We start from the raw sequence: 20,195 nt of genomic DNA, 5'->3' as shown, positions 1-20,195 counted from the left end.
TTAAGTTTTATTTTTCAGGTTCACACTCGTGTTGTGTTCTGCTTGAGGTGCTGAGGCCTTGTACTCACCGACTCCACATCAGAGTTGTCAGCAGACACACAACAGCAGCACACACGTGATGTGATACACACCAGTGTGAAATGAGTGTGTTTCTGTCTGACACGTTGGGGCTGAACTGACCACCACGGCCTCTAGAGGGCGCCAGCAGGTCCTGCCTCTGACTGGACCTGCTCTTGACTGAAGAGGTGACTCTCATTCTCAGGACCGTGACATCATCATTGTGTAGAACCCACACACACTCCTGCTGCTGGTGTCTGAGTCGACACTAAAGTTGTGTGTTTGAAACTGGGAGGGGGCGGAGTCAGGATTCCATCACTCTTAGCAACCGGTGTTGAGTTACCACGGAAACGCTCTGCGATGTTCTCTCTCGTCTCTCTCTCTCTCTCTCTCTCTCTCTCTCTCCCCTCTCCCCCTCTCTCTCCTCTTTCTCTCTCTCTCTCTCTCCATCTCCCTCTCTCTCTCTCTCTCTCTCCCCTCTCCCCCTCTCTCTCCTCTTTCTCTCTCTCTCCATCTCCCTCTCCTCCCTCACTCTCTCTCTCCTCCCTCGCTTTCTCTCTCTCTCCCTCTCCTCCCTCTCTCTCTCTCCTCCCTCTCTGCTTCTCTCTCTCCTCCTTCTCTCTCTCTCTCTCCTCCCTCTCTCTCTCTCTCCTCCCTCTCTCTCCTCTCTCTCACTCTCTCTCCCTCTCTCTCCACCCTCTCTCTCCCTCTCTCTCCACCCTCTCTCTCCCTCTCTCTCCTCTCTCTCCCTCTCTCTCTCCTCTCTCTCCCTCTCTCTCCACCCTCTCTCTCCCTCTCTCTCCACCCTCTCTCTCCCTCTCTCTCTCTCCTCTCTCTCCCTCTCTCTCCACCCTCTCTCTCCCTCTCTCTCCATCCTGTCTTTATTGCTGGTTGACTTCCTCTGTGCGTTGCCACGGCGATGCTGAGGGACATTCATCTGGATCATCTTGTTGCCGCGGCGCCGGAGGAAGTCAGTTGATCACTTTGTTGACTTGTGACCTGCACCTTGTCCGGTGACCTTTAACCACTCCCCTCCGCAGGCGGGTCGTGTCAGAGGTCAGTGTTGGTGATTGGCCGTGGCGACAGGTGACATCACAGGAAGTTGGGGGAAGTTTCATCGAACCCCAAATGGGCGAAATCGGCGTCTCTGTTTTCAGGAGCGAGTCGGAGTGAGAGACGTCCGGACGCTCCTCAGAGACTCTACCACGACACCTCCTGCACCTCCAACTGCTCCTCACCCAGCGCGAGATGAACGAGGAGGCGGAGGAGGCGCAGCTGCCCGAGCAGCAGGAAGTGCCATGTGAAGGGGAGGTGCAACAGGAGCAATACAAGGTGCAGGAGGAGGTGCAGCAGGAGGAGGAGATGCAGCAAAAGCAGGACAAGATGCAACAGAGTGAAGTGGTAAAGGAGGACAAGGAGAATGTGGATATGCAGCAGAGTGAAAAGGAGCAGAGGGAGGAGGAGCAGAAGGTTGAGGAGCTGCAGCAAACTGAAGAGGAGGAGGAGGCGCAGACTGAGGAGATGCTCCAGACTGAACAGCAGCACACAGAACAGGTGCAGGAGTTAGAGGTGCAGCAGCAGCAGACAGAGGAGGTTCAGCAGCAGATCGAGGAGGTGCAGGACTTTGTGGATGCTGTGGAGCAGAACCTTAACAACCAGGTTCTGATTCGACTGAGAGGAATGTGAGTAAACACAGTCAGCTGGCTGATGATGTCATGTCTCTATTAATAATTAGTGATGCGCTGCAAGGATCCATCAGTGTTCGATCTGGAATCGACCCGACGGGGACGGGGACGGCATGGTGGCACAGTTGCCGTGGTGATCATGGCATGGACTGAAGATGAGTGACAGAAGTCCGTGGGCGTGCAACATTACTGAGCATGAGAGAGAGAGAGGGGTGTGTGTGATGACACGTCTGTCTGCCAGATGTTTTACCTCAGGAGCTAACAAGCGAGCGTCGCAGCAGGAAACACAACATCTGTCCGAACGACAGAATCAAAAAAAGAAAAGCAGCAGGTCTTTTTGTTCTCCTCCTTTGTTGCCATGGCAACGACAGAGCGTTGCGATGCAGCAAAGATAGAGAGATTAGGAGAGAGAGAGAGAGAGAGAGAGAGAGAGAGAGAGAGAGAGAGAGAGAGAGAGAGAGAGATGGAGGCAGGGCGTGCAGAGCAGATGTTTGCGTCCTGCAGATCAATGTGAGATTAAAGTCGACTGACGTATGAAGCTGCAAACTGGAGCTGGTTAGCTTAGCACAAAGACTGGAAACAGAGGGAAACAGCTAGCATGACCCTGTCTGAGGACTGAATGATTAGCATTTTTTAACATCATTAACATATAAACAGTTGTTTTGTTTAATCTGTTATTATATGATTATGCTTCTTATTATTCTACGGCTGCACATTTATAAAAGACATAATCAAAGTTTTTCTGATGAGTTATGAGATATTAAATATTGGATCTGTGTCAACAGAGGATGAAACACAACACAGCTTCTTCTTCTATCGATCGGTCGTTTGTCTTTTTGTGATATGACACTTTGAAAATCCAGTTCGTATTTATTACATTTTTTGACATGAAATGAGTGTTTCCCACAGACTTTATTTAATCTATGTGGTGGAAGTGCACGTGAACACAGCTCACTCTCACGCACAGTAGATTCAGAGTGTTCACAGACTATGAGTGGGACTCGAACACAACGTGGTGAGCCCACTCTCCTGAAAGGGAAGAGAAGAGAAGATCCACGTCTGGCTGCTGAGGTGGATCTCAGCCTGTACGTCTCAATCTCTCTGGTTCCAGAAGCTCCCACTGGTTCATGGTGCTCACAGATAGGTTCACAATTTAGCAGCATAATACAAATAACGAGCACTTTCATCATTAAAACAATCTCTGCTTGTAATTAAGTCGATTTGTAAAGAAGCATGAGGCTGAAAGTTACATTTAACGTAAATGTTGAGTTTAACTTTGCACATGTTATCATCTCATAACTAAATAAGACATATTTAATGAATGTTGCTCTCATCAGCAGTGAATAGAAGCTCTCTCACACAGTTCGTGCCGGCTCTTCCTCTGTTTAAACTTGATATACAGCATCTTGTTTTAGAAACTAGTTGGAAACAGAACGAGATCAGAAAAAAAACGAGTTCACCAGCAGGAGTTGACGTGTTGGTCGAGGAAGTGGACGCCAAGAGAAGTGTCTGATTCCACATCCTGTAATAACACTGGCTCGTGGATGTGTCATCCGTCAGAAGAGATTCAACGAGAGACACACACTGAAGGTGTACGAATGAAAACGCTGAAAAGGAGCTGAACAGAACTAACTGAGGTCCGACCTGCTCTCACATCTGATACCACAGCTTCTTTGTTTTGATTTCATGACTCAGTTTAAGATCAAGTTTATTCTTTTTCCAGAGAAGATCCATCGTACAAAGTTCAATGTTGAATGCTCAAGATGTAATATTCCTGGTGATGAAGTGAAGCTGCTCAGTACAACAAGCAGAAAATCAACTCCGCTCAGAGTTATTAAACAAATATCATATTTGTGTTTCACGCAGCATCTATTGAACTTCTTGGGAGAGGGTCCCCACATTCTGTTCATGTTCCAATATCAAATTATTGTAGCATCAAATCTGTCTCCCCTGAAGAAATGTGGCAGCTGAGGCACAACAACAAGCTCGTCTGGTGAACAACGTCAGAAGCCTCGAGAGGAGCCGCTCAGAAAACTGACTGAGTTCATTATTCTGTAGAAGTTTGATCTGAATTAACGAAAAGTGAAGCAAAAAGAATCAACAACAGAAGTGGACTCGTCATTCTCATCACGAAATGAGCAGCTTCACATTGTGTGTGTGTGAGTGTGTTTGTCTGTGTGTGTGTGTTGTGTGTGTTGAGTGTGTGTGTGTGTGTGTGTTGTGTGTCTTCATGTCCAGATTGATGGTTTTAGTTCCGTGATGAAATACATGATCTGTAATCTTCTGATCAACAGTAAACGTCTGTGATGATCGGGGGGGGGGGGGGGGGGGAACAAACAAGCCTTTTTTCCATCACCTCTAGTTTCCATGGTTACAGTATTTTGATGCATCAAACTCTGATGAAGAAAATGAAAAAGAGAAAAGGGGCGGGACAGCTGTAATATTCTGTTCCTTTATGTTTTAACCTGTTATGATAAGTATTTAATAAAATTCACTTATTGATTTATAGGCTGGGGGGGGGGGGGGTGTTGAGTGTTTTCTGAAGCAGAAAATAGAAAAGATATCGGCTCTGAAACGCTCCAGCTTCTTTAATAAATACACAACTCAAGTCACCGAGTTATTAATATGTCCAGTCACCTGAAAATGTATTAAAATGAAACACTGTGGAAACCAGTGTGTGTGTGTGTGTGTGTGTGTGTGTGTGTGTGTGTGTGTGTGTGTATCACACGGTCTCATATTAATGACGCTCTGCTCGTCCTCCGGGCCGCTCGGCCGGCACGTGGGCGTGTGGATGGAGTTAACTTCTAGAACAGCGTGAGGCCCCCTGTGGAGCTGCATCGCAACAAGAGTCCCACTGAGAAGCTTCTGAGAATAGTTCATATTCCACAGAGAAAGAGTGGGAGGTGAACGTGAGGTGACTCCTTCAAACCAGCTCCTCCTCACCTGTCACCGCTGCAGCCTCCTCTTCTCTGGAGGAGGAGCACGATGCAGCCTCCTCTTCCTTGGAGGAGGAGCACGATGCAGCCTCCTCTTCTCTGGAGGAGGAGCACGCTCCAGCCTCCTCTTCTCTGGAAGAGGAGCACGATGCAGCCTCCTCTTCTCTGGAGGAGGAGCACGCTCCAGCCTCCTCTTCTCTGGAAGAGGAGCACGATGCAGCCTCCTCTTCTCTGGAGGAGGAGCACGCTCCAGCCTCCTCTTCTCTGGAGGAGGAGCACGATGCAGCCTCCTCTTCTCTGGAGGAGGAGCACGCTCCAGCCTCCTCTTCTCTGAAGGAGGAGCACGATGCAGCCTCCTCTTCTCTGGAGGAGGAGCACGATGCAGCCTCCTCTTCTCTGGAGGAGGAGCACGATGCAGCCTCCTCTTCTCTGGAGGAGGAGCACGATGCAGCCTCCTCTTCTCTGGAGGAGGAGCACGATGCAGCCTCCTCTTCTCTGGAGGAGGAGCACGATGCAGCCTCCTCTTCTCTGGAGGAGGAGCACGATGCAGCCTCCTCTTCTCTGGAGGAGGAGCACGATGCAGCCTCCTCTTCCTTGGAGGAGGAGCACGCTCCAGCCTCCTCTTCTCTGGAGGAGGAGCACGATGCAGCCTCCTCTTCTCTGGAGGAGGAGCACGATGCAGCCTCCTCTTCTCTGGAGGAGGAGCACGATGCAGCCTCCTCTTCTCTGGAGGAGGAGCACGATGCAGCCTCCTCTTCCTTGGAGGAGGAGCACGCTCCAGCCTCCTCTTCTCTGGAGGAGGAGCACGATGCAGCCTCCTCTTCTCTGAAGGAGGAGCACGAGGCAGCCTCCTCTTCTCTGGAGGAGGAGCACGATGCAGCCTCCTCTTCTCTGGAGGAGGAGCACGCTCCAGCCTCCTCTTCTCTGGAGGAGGAGCACGATGCTGGATCTCAGAGCTCACACGTGCCACAGCTATGATTCGCTGCCGGGGTCAGATCCCAGAGCTCTGATTGGCTAACTTCAGACCAGATGAAGTGTTCAGATGCCTGATGTGGAGTTGCAGTGTTTGAGTGGAGCTCAGGTTCGCCCCCTGCAGGGCTTCTTCTAAGGGCCGCAAGCAAAGACTATGGATTATTAACTCCTGTGTTGTGTTGACATTGACTTTAATGTGTGTTTGTTACACATAGCAGTAATGAACCTCACAGCAACACAACGTGTGGACATTAAGCATCATCTTAACACCTAATGAATCCTGTTCTTTGTTGGATTTGTTATTTCCCCTGTTGGCACTGTGGGATCTGTAGATGCTGGCGGTGGAGGGAGGTGTGATCCTCCTCTCCTGCTTCACCCTCCACACAGATGTTCATACATAAACATGATGGCTCCCACGAGTGGAGCCAAAACGCTCCCTGGTGGCCGGCTGCTCTATAGGTTATGAAAGCCGCCCCCTCCGTGTTGGCAGATGGGACACGGACTGACAGCTTTCTAAGTAAGCTGAATGAGTTAGAAGCTCCGGTGAACACTCAGCAGACCATCACTGCGTCACTGGAGAAGATTCCAGAGCTCTGGTGGTAGTTTGTTCATCTATGCAGTTTAGTGGTTTTATGTTGGTTTATGGAAATAAAGATAAATCCACACAAGGCTCAGGTCTCACTGACTCTGGATCTGTGTTTATCATGACTGAGGTGCAGCAGTCAGTCACTAGCATGTTCTCAAAGCCCTGAAATAAACTGGTATTCAGTAAAGACATCCTGGGACACACACACAAACACACACACACACGCAAATGAAACCACACACACACACGGTCACATGGTAGCTTCATAAAGTGATCTGTGTGTGATGAGCGGCATCATGTGATTTGTTCATTTGACTGACTCTGATATTTTTTTTTGTTTACAGGCAGAAATACAAAAGTACCTCACAGAGGTAAGACACACACACACACACACACGCACGCACACACACACACACATAGGAAGTTCTCAGTCTGAAGCAGACGAGTGAAGAGGCTCTCACTCCTACACACACCTGTCCTTCTGTCTGTCTCCACCTGTCCCTTGTTTCTGTCTCTATTTTTATTCACACACTCATTTCCACATTGTGTTAACTGACTGTCTGACTGTAGACTCACAAGTAAGTTGTTGCTCAGTTACAGGAGTCTTGATACTGTTTCATCGTTCAGCCACTGACCGAGCCACTGACCGAGCCACTGACCGAGCCACTGACCGAGCCACTGACCGAGCCACTGACCGAGCCACTGACCGAGCCACTGACAGACTCGTGGACGGACTCACTGACACCAGAGTTTGTTTCACAGCTGAACAACTCAGACTTGTTCAGCATCAGATCCTCCTCGTGGTTCAGGAGAGAGGTGGAGCAGCCGGGGGGGGGGGGGACCTGTTACCTCTGCTGCAGAGGTCACGTGATCATGTTTACATCAATGGCAGAGATGAGCAGAGGATCCTCTGCTGTTCGTGCTGCTCCTGGATTTACACTGTATTTACAGGAGCTCAGGAGGAGGAGGAGGAGGAGGAGGAGGAGGAGGAGGAGCTGAGGAGGAGAAGGAGCTGAGGAGGAGGAGGAGGAGGAGGAGGAGGAGGAGGAGGAGCTGAGGAGCGTACAGAAGTAATGGAGTGAAAAGTACAACACTCCCTCTTTAATGTAGTGGAGAGAAGGTACAAAGCAGCAGAAACTGGAAGTACTTAAGTACAAGTAACTCAGAAGGTAGTTGAGTAAATGTACTTAGTTACATTTCCCCTGTGAACAACTACCAAACCAGTAAAGTAATAACTGAGGCTCTGGGAATTCTAATGGAAATTAAAAGCCTGAATCTCTGCCGTCTTGGATCATTAAACCCCCCCCCCCCCGTCCCCCCCGTCCCCCCCGTCCCCCCCGTCTTCGGCCATTCTGACTCCAGCTGTAACCATGGCAACTGAAACAGATTTCATCCAGTTTACGAGACGATGCTTGGTTGCTATGACGATGGCAGGATGCCTGGCTGCAGCAGCGTCTTTATGTCCTCTGTCCAGTGTCCCTGTGTCCCAGCAGTCGTCTCCTCTGTCCAGTGTCCCTGTGTCCCAGCAGTCGTCTCCTCTGTCCAGTGTCCCTGTGTCCCAGCAGTCGTCTCCTCTGTCCAGTGTCCCTGTGTCCCAGCAGTCGTCTCCTCTGTCCAGTGTCCCTGTGTCCCACCAGTCGTCTCCTCTGTCCAGTGTCCCTGTGTCCCAGCAGTCGTCTCCTCTGTCCAGTGTCCCTGCGTCCCAGCAGTCGTCTCCTCTGTCCAGTGTCCCTGTGTCCCACCAGTCGTCTCCTCTGTCCAGTGTCCCTGCGTCCCAGCAGTCGTCTCCTCTGTCCAGTGTCCCTGTGTCCCACCAGTCGTCTCCTCTGTCCAGTGTCCCTGTGTCCCACCAGTCGTCTCCTCTGTCCAGTGTCCCTGTGTCCCAGCAGTCGTCTCCACTGTCCAGTGTCCCTGTGTCCCACCAGTAGTCTCCTCTGTCCAGTGTCCCTGTGTCCCAGCAGTCGTCTCCTCTGTCCAGTGTCCCTGTGTCCCACCAGTCGTCTCCTCTGTCCAGTGTCCCTGTGTCCCAGCAGTCGTCTCCTCTGTCCAGTGTCCCTGTGTCCCAGCAGTCGTCTCCTCTGTCCAGTGTCCCTGTGTCCCAGCAGTCGTCTCCTCTGCTCAGTGTCCCTGTGTCCCAGCAGTCGTCTCCTCTGTCCAGTGTCCCTGTGTCCCACCAGTCGTCTCCTCTGTCCAGTGTCCCTGTGTCCCAGCAGTCGTCTCCTCTGTCCAGTGTCCCTGTGTCCCACCAGTCGTCTCCTCTGTCCAGTGTCCCTGTGTCCCAGCAGTCGTCTCCTCTGTCCAGCGTCCCTGTGTCCCACCAGTCGTCTCCTCTGTCCAGCGTCCCTGTGTCCCAGCAGTCGTCTCCTCTGTCCAGTGTCCCTGTGTCCCACCAGTCGTCTCCTCTGTCCAGTGTCCCTGTGTCCCACCAGTAGTCTCCTCTGTCCAGTGTCCCTGTGTCCCACCAGTCGTCTCCTCTGTCCAGTGTCCCTGTGTCCCAGCAGTCGTCTCCTCTGCTCAGTGTCCCTGTGTCCTGCAGCAGCAGTAAACATCCGTCCTCCCTCCGTCCTGTATGGAGCAGGACCCTGTGGGGGGGGGGGGGGGGGGGCAGGTGAGCACATGTCTCTGGGATCTGGACATGTTGAGATCTACTTTCTGGAGGATCAGCGTGGAGGGACACTTCTGTTTGTCGTCTTTAAACCGTTTGAGACCAGATCCACATCGTAGAGGAGCTGGAGGATAAAGTTGAATCTACCGTTCAGGACAAAAGACGTTGAGACAAATCGTCCTCGTTCTCAGAATCATTATTCTGAACACGAACATGAATTCATTCATGTGCGTGTTCAGAATAATCCTCCATTAGTGTGATTAGAGATAAAAGAGAAAGAAAGTTCAGAACTGGTCTGAGACTCATCAGGTTTTGAATTCTTCACTTTAGGATCAAACCAATTCAGTGACAGAGATTCACTGAAAGTGGAACAGCTCTAAGCTGGTGGGACGTTTCTTTAAAGAGGGACAGTGTCCACACAACAAGGGGCTGTGAGGAGACATAACATGACTCTGAAGATCTGAGTCCAGGAGGTTCTGGTCCGAACGCACAACTCTGTCCTCAATGGGACCATAATGAGTTCTTGATCCTCTCAAAGGTTGGTATTCATTCATCCACCCTGACGTCTCTGTCTGTCTCTGTCTCTCTCTGTGGTCTCTGAAGTGACATCCCACGGTTCAGGAGACATTTTAATACCAGATGTGAACGGACAAACTTAACACTGTCCATTTGCGTCGCCGTCTATCTCTGAGGACGGATGTTTGATACCAGGTTTGAACAGGTCCTCTGTGAGATGTGGTTCAGCTCGGCTGGACCTGCAGGAGGGAGACTCTGGTGATTGACAGGAGGCCGGGTGACATGTGTCCATCTGGAGGAAGCAGATTTCCATGTTCTGGTTGTGTGGCGTGAACGGGACAGCAGCTGTGTGGGAGCAGAGAACGTGGGGGGGGGGGGGGGGGGGGGGGCTGTCAGTCAGCAGGTGCATGAAGCCCGACGCCTGCTGCTCTCGTTGGAGACACGTTCTAATCTGTAGCTTCACCATGTTCAAATCCACCCGACCTGGAAGCTGAGGTGCGTTTCATGTGGTCACCTGTCGGGGGGGTCATGTCCTCTTTGTGTCGGTGGTGTGTCTCTTTATCCAGTTTGAAGTCGCATTTTTTAAAACTTGGTGGTTTTTAACTCTATATCGAAGGAGGGTGAAGGATTGTAGTCGTTGAACATCTGGATCTGAGGTCTTCAGAGAACAGCTGGACTCAGAGACACTGATCTCTCATGTGAAGCTGATTCAGTCTGTGTTGTTACCGGATTGAACCAGTTCTGAGAGGAGGAGACGTCTGAACCATCAACACTGAAGGAAGAGGACTACAACTCCCATCATCCCTCACTGCTTCAACATCACAACAAACTGTCTTCTCTGTGTTCCATGTGAGAGGGAAACCATCTTCCACGCTCATCATCATCATCATGAACTAGATCCAGAGAATCAATAGTTCTCATTCATGAGCCACTTACCATTGTCATTCATATTTCAGGTGGAATTCTACTTTGTGAATTGCTCTTGTTATATCACGGCAGTGTGTTGTGTGTCCTCTTATGGAGTGTATGCTAATAAGTAGACTCGTGTGTGTTTGTGCTGTCAGGCTAAAGGGGGTCCTGGAGCAGATGGACCGCGGCGTCGTGGACCTGCAGGAGCTGCGCAGGAACCTGGAGCTCGCTGCGGCCATGTTGGACGCTGTCTACACCGATGAGACCAAGTAGGACGTGGAAGCAGGTGTAGAAAATAAATGTCCATCCCGTCCTCCTGTCTGTGACTAACTGACGAGTCTCTCTGTCCTGCAGGCGTCTGTTGGACACCGAGGACGAGCTCAGCGACCTGCAGGCGGAGTCAGTGCCCAGCGAGGTACGTGACTGGCTGGCTTGCACCTTCACCAGGAAGATGGGCGTGGCCAAGCGTCGACCTGAGGAGAAGCCGAGGTTCAGGAGCATCGTCCACGCGGTGCAGGCCGGGATCTTTGTAGAGAGGTAAACTGATCTCATGTCAGCTCATGACTCAAACCAGCAGCAAGGATTTAGTCTTTTTTAAGAGAGAACATTAAGAAAGGACTTAGTGGGATAAGACATTTCAAATTTTAATCAAATTATCAGAACATTTGATGAATATGTATCATCGTCTCCTTCCACTGCTGTTGTGTGAACATTAGCAGTTTGGAGTATTAAAGATAACAGGGCAGCAAAATGATGCAATTTAAAAAGTGTCAATCAAAAACCAGAAGAGAAACCATGTGACGTTCTTATCTGCCGCTCGGCTTGAGTGACACTGAATGACCTGATCGTTTATTCAGCCAATCACTCTCCACTTTTATTGGTTAACAAACTTTTCCACTTCTCCCAGAAGTAAAACATTAAGGTGACATTTCAAGTCATTGACCATGAGAATATGAACAGAACTGTTGTTCAAGCCTCCACATACTTTTGGCCACTTACAAGAATAAACGCGTTGAGTTAAATGATTATAATGTTCGATCGGTTCAAAACATCAACTTGTTGAAAACATCCGGTCGAGCAGATGTCATCACGAGGTCGCCCACGAGGTGTAACCATGTTAGCGGTGGAGCGAGCCGGAGAACGAGGTCGTGTGGAGGAAGCTGAGGTCCAGTGTCGTTAGCGTGTAGATGACTCACAGCGATAGAACGATATCAGTTCATCTGCTGCAGCTTAATGACGCATGGATCAAACAATATGAGCTCTGTTACCGCGGCAACAAACAATCCATCCTGGTCCCCAACTGTGGACGAGGGCGGGGGGGGGGGGGGGGTGGGGGGTGTCTGCGTGTGAACAGTGTTTACATGCACGCAACTGCACGTATGTGGGGGTCTGTGCATGGTATTTTTACCCTTGTCTTTGTGTGTGTGTGTGTGTGTGTGTGTGTGTGTGTGTGTGTGTGTGTGTGACATCAGGATGTACAGACGGACGTCCAACATGGCCGGTCTCACCTACCCGCCCACGGCTTTGACAGCTCTGAAGGTAAAAACTGTTTTACTTCTGCTGTCTCATGAGCAGGAAGTGACATCACAATTGTCAGGAAGTGACATAACTGACATAATTGGAAGTAGAAACAATTATTCATTTAAGGAGGATGCAGAGAACGAAAGAGGACGACTTAATAAAGGAAATGAAGAGCTAGGAAAGGAAAGAAGGAAGTAGGGATTTACATGAACGAGGAGGCAAAGAAGAAAGAGAAGTGTTAAGGAAAGAGGGAGGAGGAAGAAATGAAGGAAGTGAAGAAGGAAAGAAAATAGGTAGTGAAGGAAACAAGGAGATAAAGACGAAAGGGGGAGGTGTGTCATTACACTTGAACTGTCATTATGACCTAATTAACATATTGAACCATCATTTAATTGGTTGAGCAGCTTCAGTGTAAACTAACACCACACTGCCCTCTCCTGGCAGATATACAACATTACACTGAATCAGCTGCTTTTTTTAACTGCTCTGTGTCATGTCAGACTTTATTCAGCCAATGAGACGCTGGCATTTTATTGGTTGTTTTCCAGGAAGTGGACCAGTGGTCGTTTGATGTGTTTTCCTTCCACGAGGCCACAGGAGACCACGCCCTCAAGTTCATCGTGTACGACCTGCTGACCCGCTACGACCTCATCAACAGGTTCAGGGTACAAACAACTTCATGTCACTCAAGGCCCCGTCCAATGACAATCCAGCGTTTTACCACGTTAATGTGTCCATCAGGCGTTTGTTATGTTAGACCAGACACATGATGAGTGAAATAATCAGAACTGTGGGGAACCAATCACAGCAAACCTCTGATAGCCCTCGATGGTCCGCAGCTTTACGAGATCTGTCACAGGAGACAGCTAGGTTAGCTAAGGTAGCTAACTCGGAGAGCTGGTGGGAAACTGCTACCTTGGTACTACCTTCACCACCTGTAGTACTTATATCACCTGTACTACCTAAACCACCTGTAGTACTTATATCACCTGTACTACCTTCACCACCTGTAGTACTTATATCACCTGTACTACCTTCACCACCTGTAGTACTTATATCACCTGTACTACCTTTACCACATGTAATACTCATATCCCCTGTACTTCCTTTACCACCTTGTAGTACTTATATCACCTCTACTACCTTTACCACCAGTAGTACTTGTATCACCTGTAGTACTTGTATCACCTGTAGTACTTGTACTACCTGAACTTCTGTGTTCAGATCCCTGTGCAGGCTCTGGTGCAGTTTGTGGAAGCTCTGGAGAACGGCTACAGCAAACACAAGAACCCCTACCACAACCTGATCCACGCCGCTGATGTCACTCAGACCGCTCACTTCCTGATGCTGCACACTGGACTGATGGTAACACACACACACACACACATACACACTTGCCTTATCCTGAACTAACACACTTGATGTGTGTGTCTGCAGCACTGGCTCAGTGAGCTGGAGATCCTCGCGATGGTTTTCGCTGCAGCGATTCACGACTTCGAACACACAGGAACAACCAACAACTTCCACATCCACACCAGGTGACACGAGCACAGACTCTGTTAGAATGGTTGTTATTGAAGACAGATGTTGTGGTAACAGCAGGTGCAGTAAATCGAAAGCTTTTCTAGGTTCATCAACAAACTCATCAAGTTTGAATCCATCACATGAGTCGAGAGAATGGAAGGATGGACTGAGATTACTGGAAATGTTTTTTTAAATGTTGTGTGTGTGTGTATGTGTGTGTGTGTGTGTGTGTGTGTGTGTGTGTGTGTGTGTGTGTCAGGTCGGAGGTGGCGATTTTTTACAACGACAGGTCGGTGCTGGAGAACCATCACATCAGCGCCGCCTACAGGCTGATGGCAGAAGAGGACATGAACATCCTGATCAACCTGAACAAGGACGACTGGAGGTGGTCTCACACACAGACACACACAGACACACACACACACACTGATGAGTTATCACTAACGGCACGGGTGACCGATCACTGCTGATGGTTGACAGGGAGCTGAGGTCTCTGGTCATAGAGATGGTGATGTCCACAGACATGTCCTGTCACTTCCAGCAGATCAAGACCATGAGGAACACCCTGAGCCAGACTGACAGGTCAGTACTGCTGACGTGACCTTTGACCTCTTATCTGCTTCCCTCAAGTTTCTCTCCCATCTCTCGTCCCATGTTTCAGTTTAAACACTTTCATGTATTCCCTGTTTTGTTTGTTTCAAGTCGTTACAGATGATTGGAGAAAGACACGTTCATTATCGTTATGAAACAGATTTTGTTCACAACTCTAATCCAGAGCTCTTTACATGATGCTTCAACATTAATATTAAAAGTATTCAGAGTACATGTTCTTTACATGATGCTTCAACATTAATATTAAAAGTATTCAGAGTACATGTTCTTTACATGATGCTTCAACACTAATATTAAAAGTATTCAGAGTACATGTTCTTTACATGATGCTTCAACACTAATATTAAAAGTATTCAGAGTACATGTTCTGAGGCTCTGAGGCCTGCGCTGTGTGGGCCAGTGGAGACAGACTGTGGGAAGCTCGTCCATCTGACCAGCAGTGGGAGTTTGGTGTTCTGGTCCAACATAAGGTTCTGAAGGCTGCTGGACCAGACTGGTCTCTGAGTCCCTGTGGGGGTCCCCGGGGGGGGGGGGGGGGGGGCAGCTGTCACGCTCCAAACCCACGCTTGGATGAGGTTTTGGGGGAAGCTGTCATGGTGCTCTGCTGCTGCCTGGAGAACCACGTGATCGACATGCTAAACAAAAACCTTTCAGACAGGAGAGAATGTGTGTGAGTGTGTGTGTGTGTCTGTGTGTGTGTGTGTGTGTGTTTCTCTCATTTCATCCCATTACACTCTTTTGAACTTGTTCTTTCTCACTCAGCATCGACAAAGTGAAGGCTTTGTCTCTGATGCTTCACGCTGCTGACATCAGTCATCCGGCCAAAGCCTGGCCGCTGCACCACCGCTGGACCCACAGTCTGATGGAGGAGTTCTTTCTACAGGTGTGTGCACAACACACACATGCAGATTCCTAAAGTGAAGTCGAAATATCGCCACCTGGTGGCTGGCTGCAGTATAAGTCATAAGCCCTGCCTCTTCAGGCTTCATTTGTCTGCAGGAGGAGGAAGTGGAGATGCATCTTAATTTAAAGTCACTGAACTAGACGATGCTAATCTGCTTTGATGTGAGAGAAATCCTAACCCCTTGTTTCTGTTCCAGGGAGATAAGGAGGTGGATCTGGGCCTGCCCTTCTCTCCTCTCTGTGACCGTAAAGCTACCATGATCGCCCAATCGCAGATCGGTAAGAGCCTGAACCGGCCAGAGGCAGCTCGACCCCAACGTGACCTTTAGGACAAAATATCGTTGGACTTATTGTCCACATGTTTTAAGACGTGTTTCATAAACTCTCGAGTGAATCAAACAAACACAAAGTGACCTTCACACACGTAACAACCCACGTTGGGTCAGCGTCGCTCACTGTGGTTGATGATGGACACTTCTACATGAGGTCATCTACCATTAAATGATAGTTTAAAACTCCCATGGTAAACTCCACTGTGGGAACTTCCTCTCTATTCGTATTTCTCATCACTTACTGCGTCGAGCCTCATCTGTCAGCTGTGAACTCCTCTTGTGATTCAGCCCGACTCCCTGTCGTCTCCTCCTCTTCATCTTCCAGCTGCTTCACCTCCACCCACTGGTTCCTGACCTCAGTAACATTGTCTTTCTTCTTTCATGTCTGTTCATCTCTGTCCGGTTCAAGGTTTCATCGATTTCATCGTGGAGCCGACCTTCACTGTTCTGATCGACACCACCGAGAAGGTGATTGGACCTTTGATAGAAGAGGATAGGAAGGCCAGAGAGAGTGGGAACAGGAGGTCCAGGTACTAATACTACTACTACTACTGGTACTGCTACTACTGTTACTACTACTACTGTTACTACTACTACTGTTACTACTACTACTACTACTGGTACTACTACTACTGTTACTACTACTACTGTTACTACTACTACTGTTACTACTACTACTACTACTGGTACTACTACTACTACTACTGTTACTACTACTACTTCTACCAGTACTACTACTACTACTACTGTTACTACTACTACTGTTACTACTACTACTACTACTGTTACTACTACTACTACTACTGTTACTACTACTACTTCTACCAGTACTACTACTGCTACTACTGTTACTACTACTACTACTACTGTTACTACTACTACTGGTACTACTACTACTGCCACTGTTACTACTACTACTGCAACTACTGTTACTACTACTACTACTACTGTTACTACTACTACTGGTACTACTACTACTGCCACTGTTACTACTACTACTGCTACTACTGTTACTACTACTACTGTTACTGTTACTACTACTACTGCTGTTATTACTACTACTGCTGCTACTACTACTAGTAATACTACTACTGCTACTGTTACTACTACTACTACTACTACTGCTACTACTACTACTACTGCTACTACTACTACTACTACTGGTAGTCTGTTACTACTACTACTACTACTACTACTGCTGCTACTACTACTACTACTACTGCTACTACTACTGTTACTACTACTACTATTACTACTGTTACTACTACTAGTACTACTACTACTTCTACCACTACTACTACTACTACTACTACTACTGTTACTACTAATATTTGTACTACTACTTCTACTACTGTTTCTACTACTACTACTACTACTACTGTTACTACTACTACTGTTACTGTTACTACTACTACTACTACAACTACTGTTACTACTACTAGTACTACTTCTACCACTACTACTACTATTACTACTGCTACTACTGTATGTAAGGTCAGGTATTGACAATCATTTCTGAACCGGACGGTTTCCCTTTCAAGTTTTGAATAGATATGAAACTAGATCAGCATCATTATAAACTATCTGGTGTGAAGAGAAGCTAAAGGTACAAAACCTGATATCCACAAACATTGTGTCAGTGACACACATTGTGTCAGTGATACAATGTGTGTGTCAGTAACTTTCACTGAAAGTCGTAGAAATCCAACTACACATTGCACGAGATCTGGTTCCATGTTTACGAGCCATCTAATTGGTCAAGATGAAGTCATGGTCTCCACTGGACCTTCAGCTCGTGTCTCTGCTCTGGTTCAGTCTAACAGGAAGTGGTTCTGCTCTGGTTCAGTCTAACAGGAAGTGGCTCTGTTCTGGTTCAGTCTAACAGGAAGTGGCTCTGTTCTGGTTCAGTCTAACAGGAAGTGTCTCTGCTCTGGTTCAGTCTAACAGGAAGTGGTTCTGCTCTGGTTCAGTCTAACAGGAAGTGGCTCTGTTCTGGTTCAGTCTAACAGGAAGTGGTTCTGTTCTGGTTCAGTCTAACAGGAAGTGGCTCTGCTCTGGTTCAGTCTAACAGGAAGTGGCTCTGCTCTGGTTCAGTCTAACAGGAAGTGGTTCTGTTCTGGTTCAGTCTAACAGTAAGTGGTTCTGTTCTGGTTCAGTCTAACAGGAAGTGGTTCTGCTCTGGTTCAGTCTAACAGGAAGTGGCTCTGTTCTGGTTCAGTCTAACAGGAAGTGGTTCTGTTCTGGTTCAGTCTAACAGGAAGTGGCTCTGCTCTGGTTCAGTCTAACAGGAAGTGGCTCTGTTCTGGTTCAGTCTAACAGGAAGTGGTTCTGTTCTGGTTCAGTCTAACAGGAAGTGGTTCTGTTCTGGTTCAGTCTAACAGGAAGTGGTTCTGTTACCGTGGAGTCGGTGCAGAGACACAGCAGCAGTCGCCATGGAAACAAGGATGATGGACAGACAGACTTTTCTCTGACGGCGATCGACCTTCAGGTTCTGAGGCTCCACCTCTCAGAGGTCATCTCCAGCAACAAGGACCGCTGGAAAGAGCTGTCTGTGGACGGTACACACACACACACACACACACACACACACAAACACACAAAGTGTATTAACTTATGTTTTACGGTTGTTGAGTGTATTTATGTGTATGTTGTTTTTAGTGCAAATTAGCGAACGTTAGCATGCTAAACTAAGATGGTTCACACGAAACTTCCCGATATTAGAGTTGCAGCATAGAGTTGTTAGCATTTAGCTCAGAGCGCCAGTGTCCTTAACGCAACCCAGTTGCTCCGTAGCTTTGTCCTGTTAGCTGTCGTTAGCTATATGTCATGTTTCCTTTAATTCATAGATTTAAAATCTTCATGTGTCTGTCGTGCACAGAACTGGCCAATAGGGAGAAGGAGAAACAAGAGGAGGCGGAGTCTAACATCGGCTCAGCTGTCCAGTCTGAAGCATCACCCAACCACAGCCCTCCTGACGAACTAACTGCTGACCAATCACAGGACTCGCCAGATGAAACACGTGACGACCAATCAGCCGACCAGATGCCTGCAGATCACCTGACCTGGAACGGTACAATCACGACACACGCACGTTTGAATTCTCACGTCCTGAACTTTAATTCTCAGTGAACTCACCTGTTGCTGTGGCACTCTCAGGGGCAGGCGAGGAGAAGGAGGGCGTCGCCGACCAGGTGCCTGAAAACGTCTGATGACGCTTTGCGGCAAACTCGCCACGATATCTGGCTGTTGCAGATCACCTGGCACTATGCAGTGATGACAGGAGATCGGACTCGAGTGTAAACGAGCGGAGTCAGTGGCCCTCGAACGAGGACCCGACCCCGGCCCCCGGACCTTATGTTTACAACCGACCATGAAACATCCCACTCACAGATTCATCAGATAACATGTGGTAACGTGTTGTGGTTTTATTAGAGACTCAGAGGAGCGATGTCTGTGAAATAAAGTGGAAATATCAAAGCGTAATGAAATGAAAATAAAGGTGAAAAGGTGAAACCCAAAGATCGTCTGAGTGTTTCCTGTTCGAGCGGCGATGCTCCAAGGACTGAGTCCTGAAGCTGAACACGCGTGTTCGGATAGATTCTGTACATGTGAAGTTCTGCTCGTTGGTCTGAGCTCGGTGATCACATGTTGTTCTTCTGAATCTGAATCTGTGAGTCGTCCTCCATCGTTAATCCAAAGTTTGGTTCCTCAAGTAAAATATCATCAGGGATTTTAATTATCAGCTGCAAATATTTTAACCATCCGAAGGTAAACAAGCCACGAGTCTGTATTATATGGTGTGGAAGAGAAGCACTACACTACCCACAATCCTCAGGTCCTCATGTTTGCTGTTACCATGGGAATGATGAGGGGCACTGATCGTTTCATTTATCTCAGAGCGAACACGATTTCCCAGATTCCAGTCAAGAAGGAAGCTGCACCATGTTGCTGGAAGTCGTTGGAAAGGGACCATTTGCGATGGTTTATGGGATTTGTAGTTCTTTAACTCTTAGAATTATTGTGAACACAAATATATTTGTTTTGCTGTGAATCCGATGTTAACGTCTTGTTTGATCTCGTAGCTGCTCGACGTGGTTCAGGACTTTTTGGGGGATTTTTCTCAAAAGTCGATGGAGAAAATTTATGAGAAACTTTCACTATTTTGAAATGATAAAAACCTTCAAATTTTAATACAATTACAGAAATGACATTAAAGCAAAAATAACTACACCAACATACTTTTTAAAAAGAGTCTTTACAATAAAACTGTTGATCTGAGCAAAACAACAGAGAATAAACCATAAACATCAGAAGCTGAAAATAAATCAAACTTCAACAGAAACAATAAAACCTGTTTCCCATGCAGTGGCTGCACTGTGGAGGAAACACCACCAGGGGGCAGCACATTGTTGATCACTGTTCCCTTTTCCTTCTTTTCTGAATAACATCACAGAATAAACAAATAATCAAGAAAATTATTTATATAAAGAATCTGAGTATTTTAAACACCTGGTTTTTATTACTAAAATAACAATAATCTTATTAAGAAATTGAGTGTTGTTGTTTGTGTTTTAAATGATTTGTTTCAAACTCATTTTTATGAATCAATGTCAGAATCAATCATTTTGCTTTATGGATAAAGAATCATGTTTTTACCATCAACTTAAACAATTATAATTTGTCAGATGTTCTTTTTTACATTTCATTTTAAGGATCATTTTAAGATCCTGTGTGAGGAAGTCGATTATAGAATCTGTTAATGTGATTTTGTCATATCACAGTTTTATGTCTAATATGTAAAATCCATAAACCACCAGAGCTCTGTTTCTCTAACCTCTGTGTCCACGAGACTCTGGTTTGACTGAAGCTGATAATTAAACTATTTAAATGATTCAGCTGGATTTTAATCACAATATTAATAATGATGTTCACCTGACGCAGCAGAACGTCTGTGGTTGACGTGACAGACTGAGTTCCTCCTCCTGAGCTCCTCCTCCTGAGCTCCTACTCCTGAACTCCTCCTCCTGAGCTCCTCCT

General features: G+C 47.6%; 1 protein-coding gene across 2 annotated transcripts; it reads left to right on the top strand.

The window, feature by feature from the left end:
* Positions 1 to 935: 935 nt before the first annotated feature.
* On the top strand, positions 936 to 18,664 carry pde1a (phosphodiesterase 1A, calmodulin-dependent). Of its 2 annotated transcripts, XM_062402222.1 has the most exons (16): positions 940 to 1,739; positions 6,581 to 6,607; positions 10,422 to 10,535; positions 10,621 to 10,803; positions 11,739 to 11,805; positions 12,336 to 12,452; positions 13,012 to 13,152; positions 13,225 to 13,325; positions 13,571 to 13,696; positions 13,792 to 13,893; positions 14,686 to 14,806; positions 15,024 to 15,105; positions 15,568 to 15,688; positions 17,532 to 17,716; positions 18,037 to 18,228; positions 18,315 to 18,664. In XM_062402222.1, the coding sequence occupies exons 1-16, from the start codon at positions 1,306 to 1,308 to the stop codon at positions 18,365 to 18,367; spliced, it is 2,166 nt and encodes a 721-aa protein (XP_062258206.1). In that variant the 5' UTR covers positions 940 to 1,305; the 3' UTR covers positions 18,368 to 18,664. The 2 variants fall into 2 exon arrangements, with proteins under 2 accessions (XP_062258207.1, XP_062258206.1); XM_062402223.1 differs by lacking the exons at positions 17,532 to 17,716; positions 18,037 to 18,228; positions 18,315 to 18,664 and adding an exon at positions 16,974 to 17,525 and having other exon boundaries at positions 936 to 1,739.
* The last annotated feature ends 1,531 nt before the right edge of the window (positions 18,665 to 20,195 follow it).

The sequence above is a fragment of the Platichthys flesus genome, chromosome 13 (assembly GCF_949316205.1).
Source record: "Platichthys flesus chromosome 13, fPlaFle2.1, whole genome shotgun sequence".
Lineage (NCBI taxonomy): Eukaryota > Metazoa > Chordata > Actinopteri > Pleuronectiformes > Pleuronectidae > Platichthys > Platichthys flesus.
This window is presented reverse-complemented; position numbering and strand designations above follow the sequence as displayed.

Coding starts and splice junctions, on each gene's coding strand:
- pde1a (XM_062402222.1), top strand. CDS start 1,306: ATGAACGAGGAGGCGGAGGAGGCGCAGCTGCCCGAGCAGCAGGAAGTG. Junction 10,536..10,620: donor GTCTACACCGATGAGACCAA/GTAGGACGTGGA, acceptor TCTGTCCTGCAG/GCGTCTGTTGGACACCGAGG. Junction 12,453..13,011: donor ACCTCATCAACAGGTTCAGG/GTACAAACAACT, acceptor TTCTGTGTTCAG/ATCCCTGTGCAGGCTCTGGT.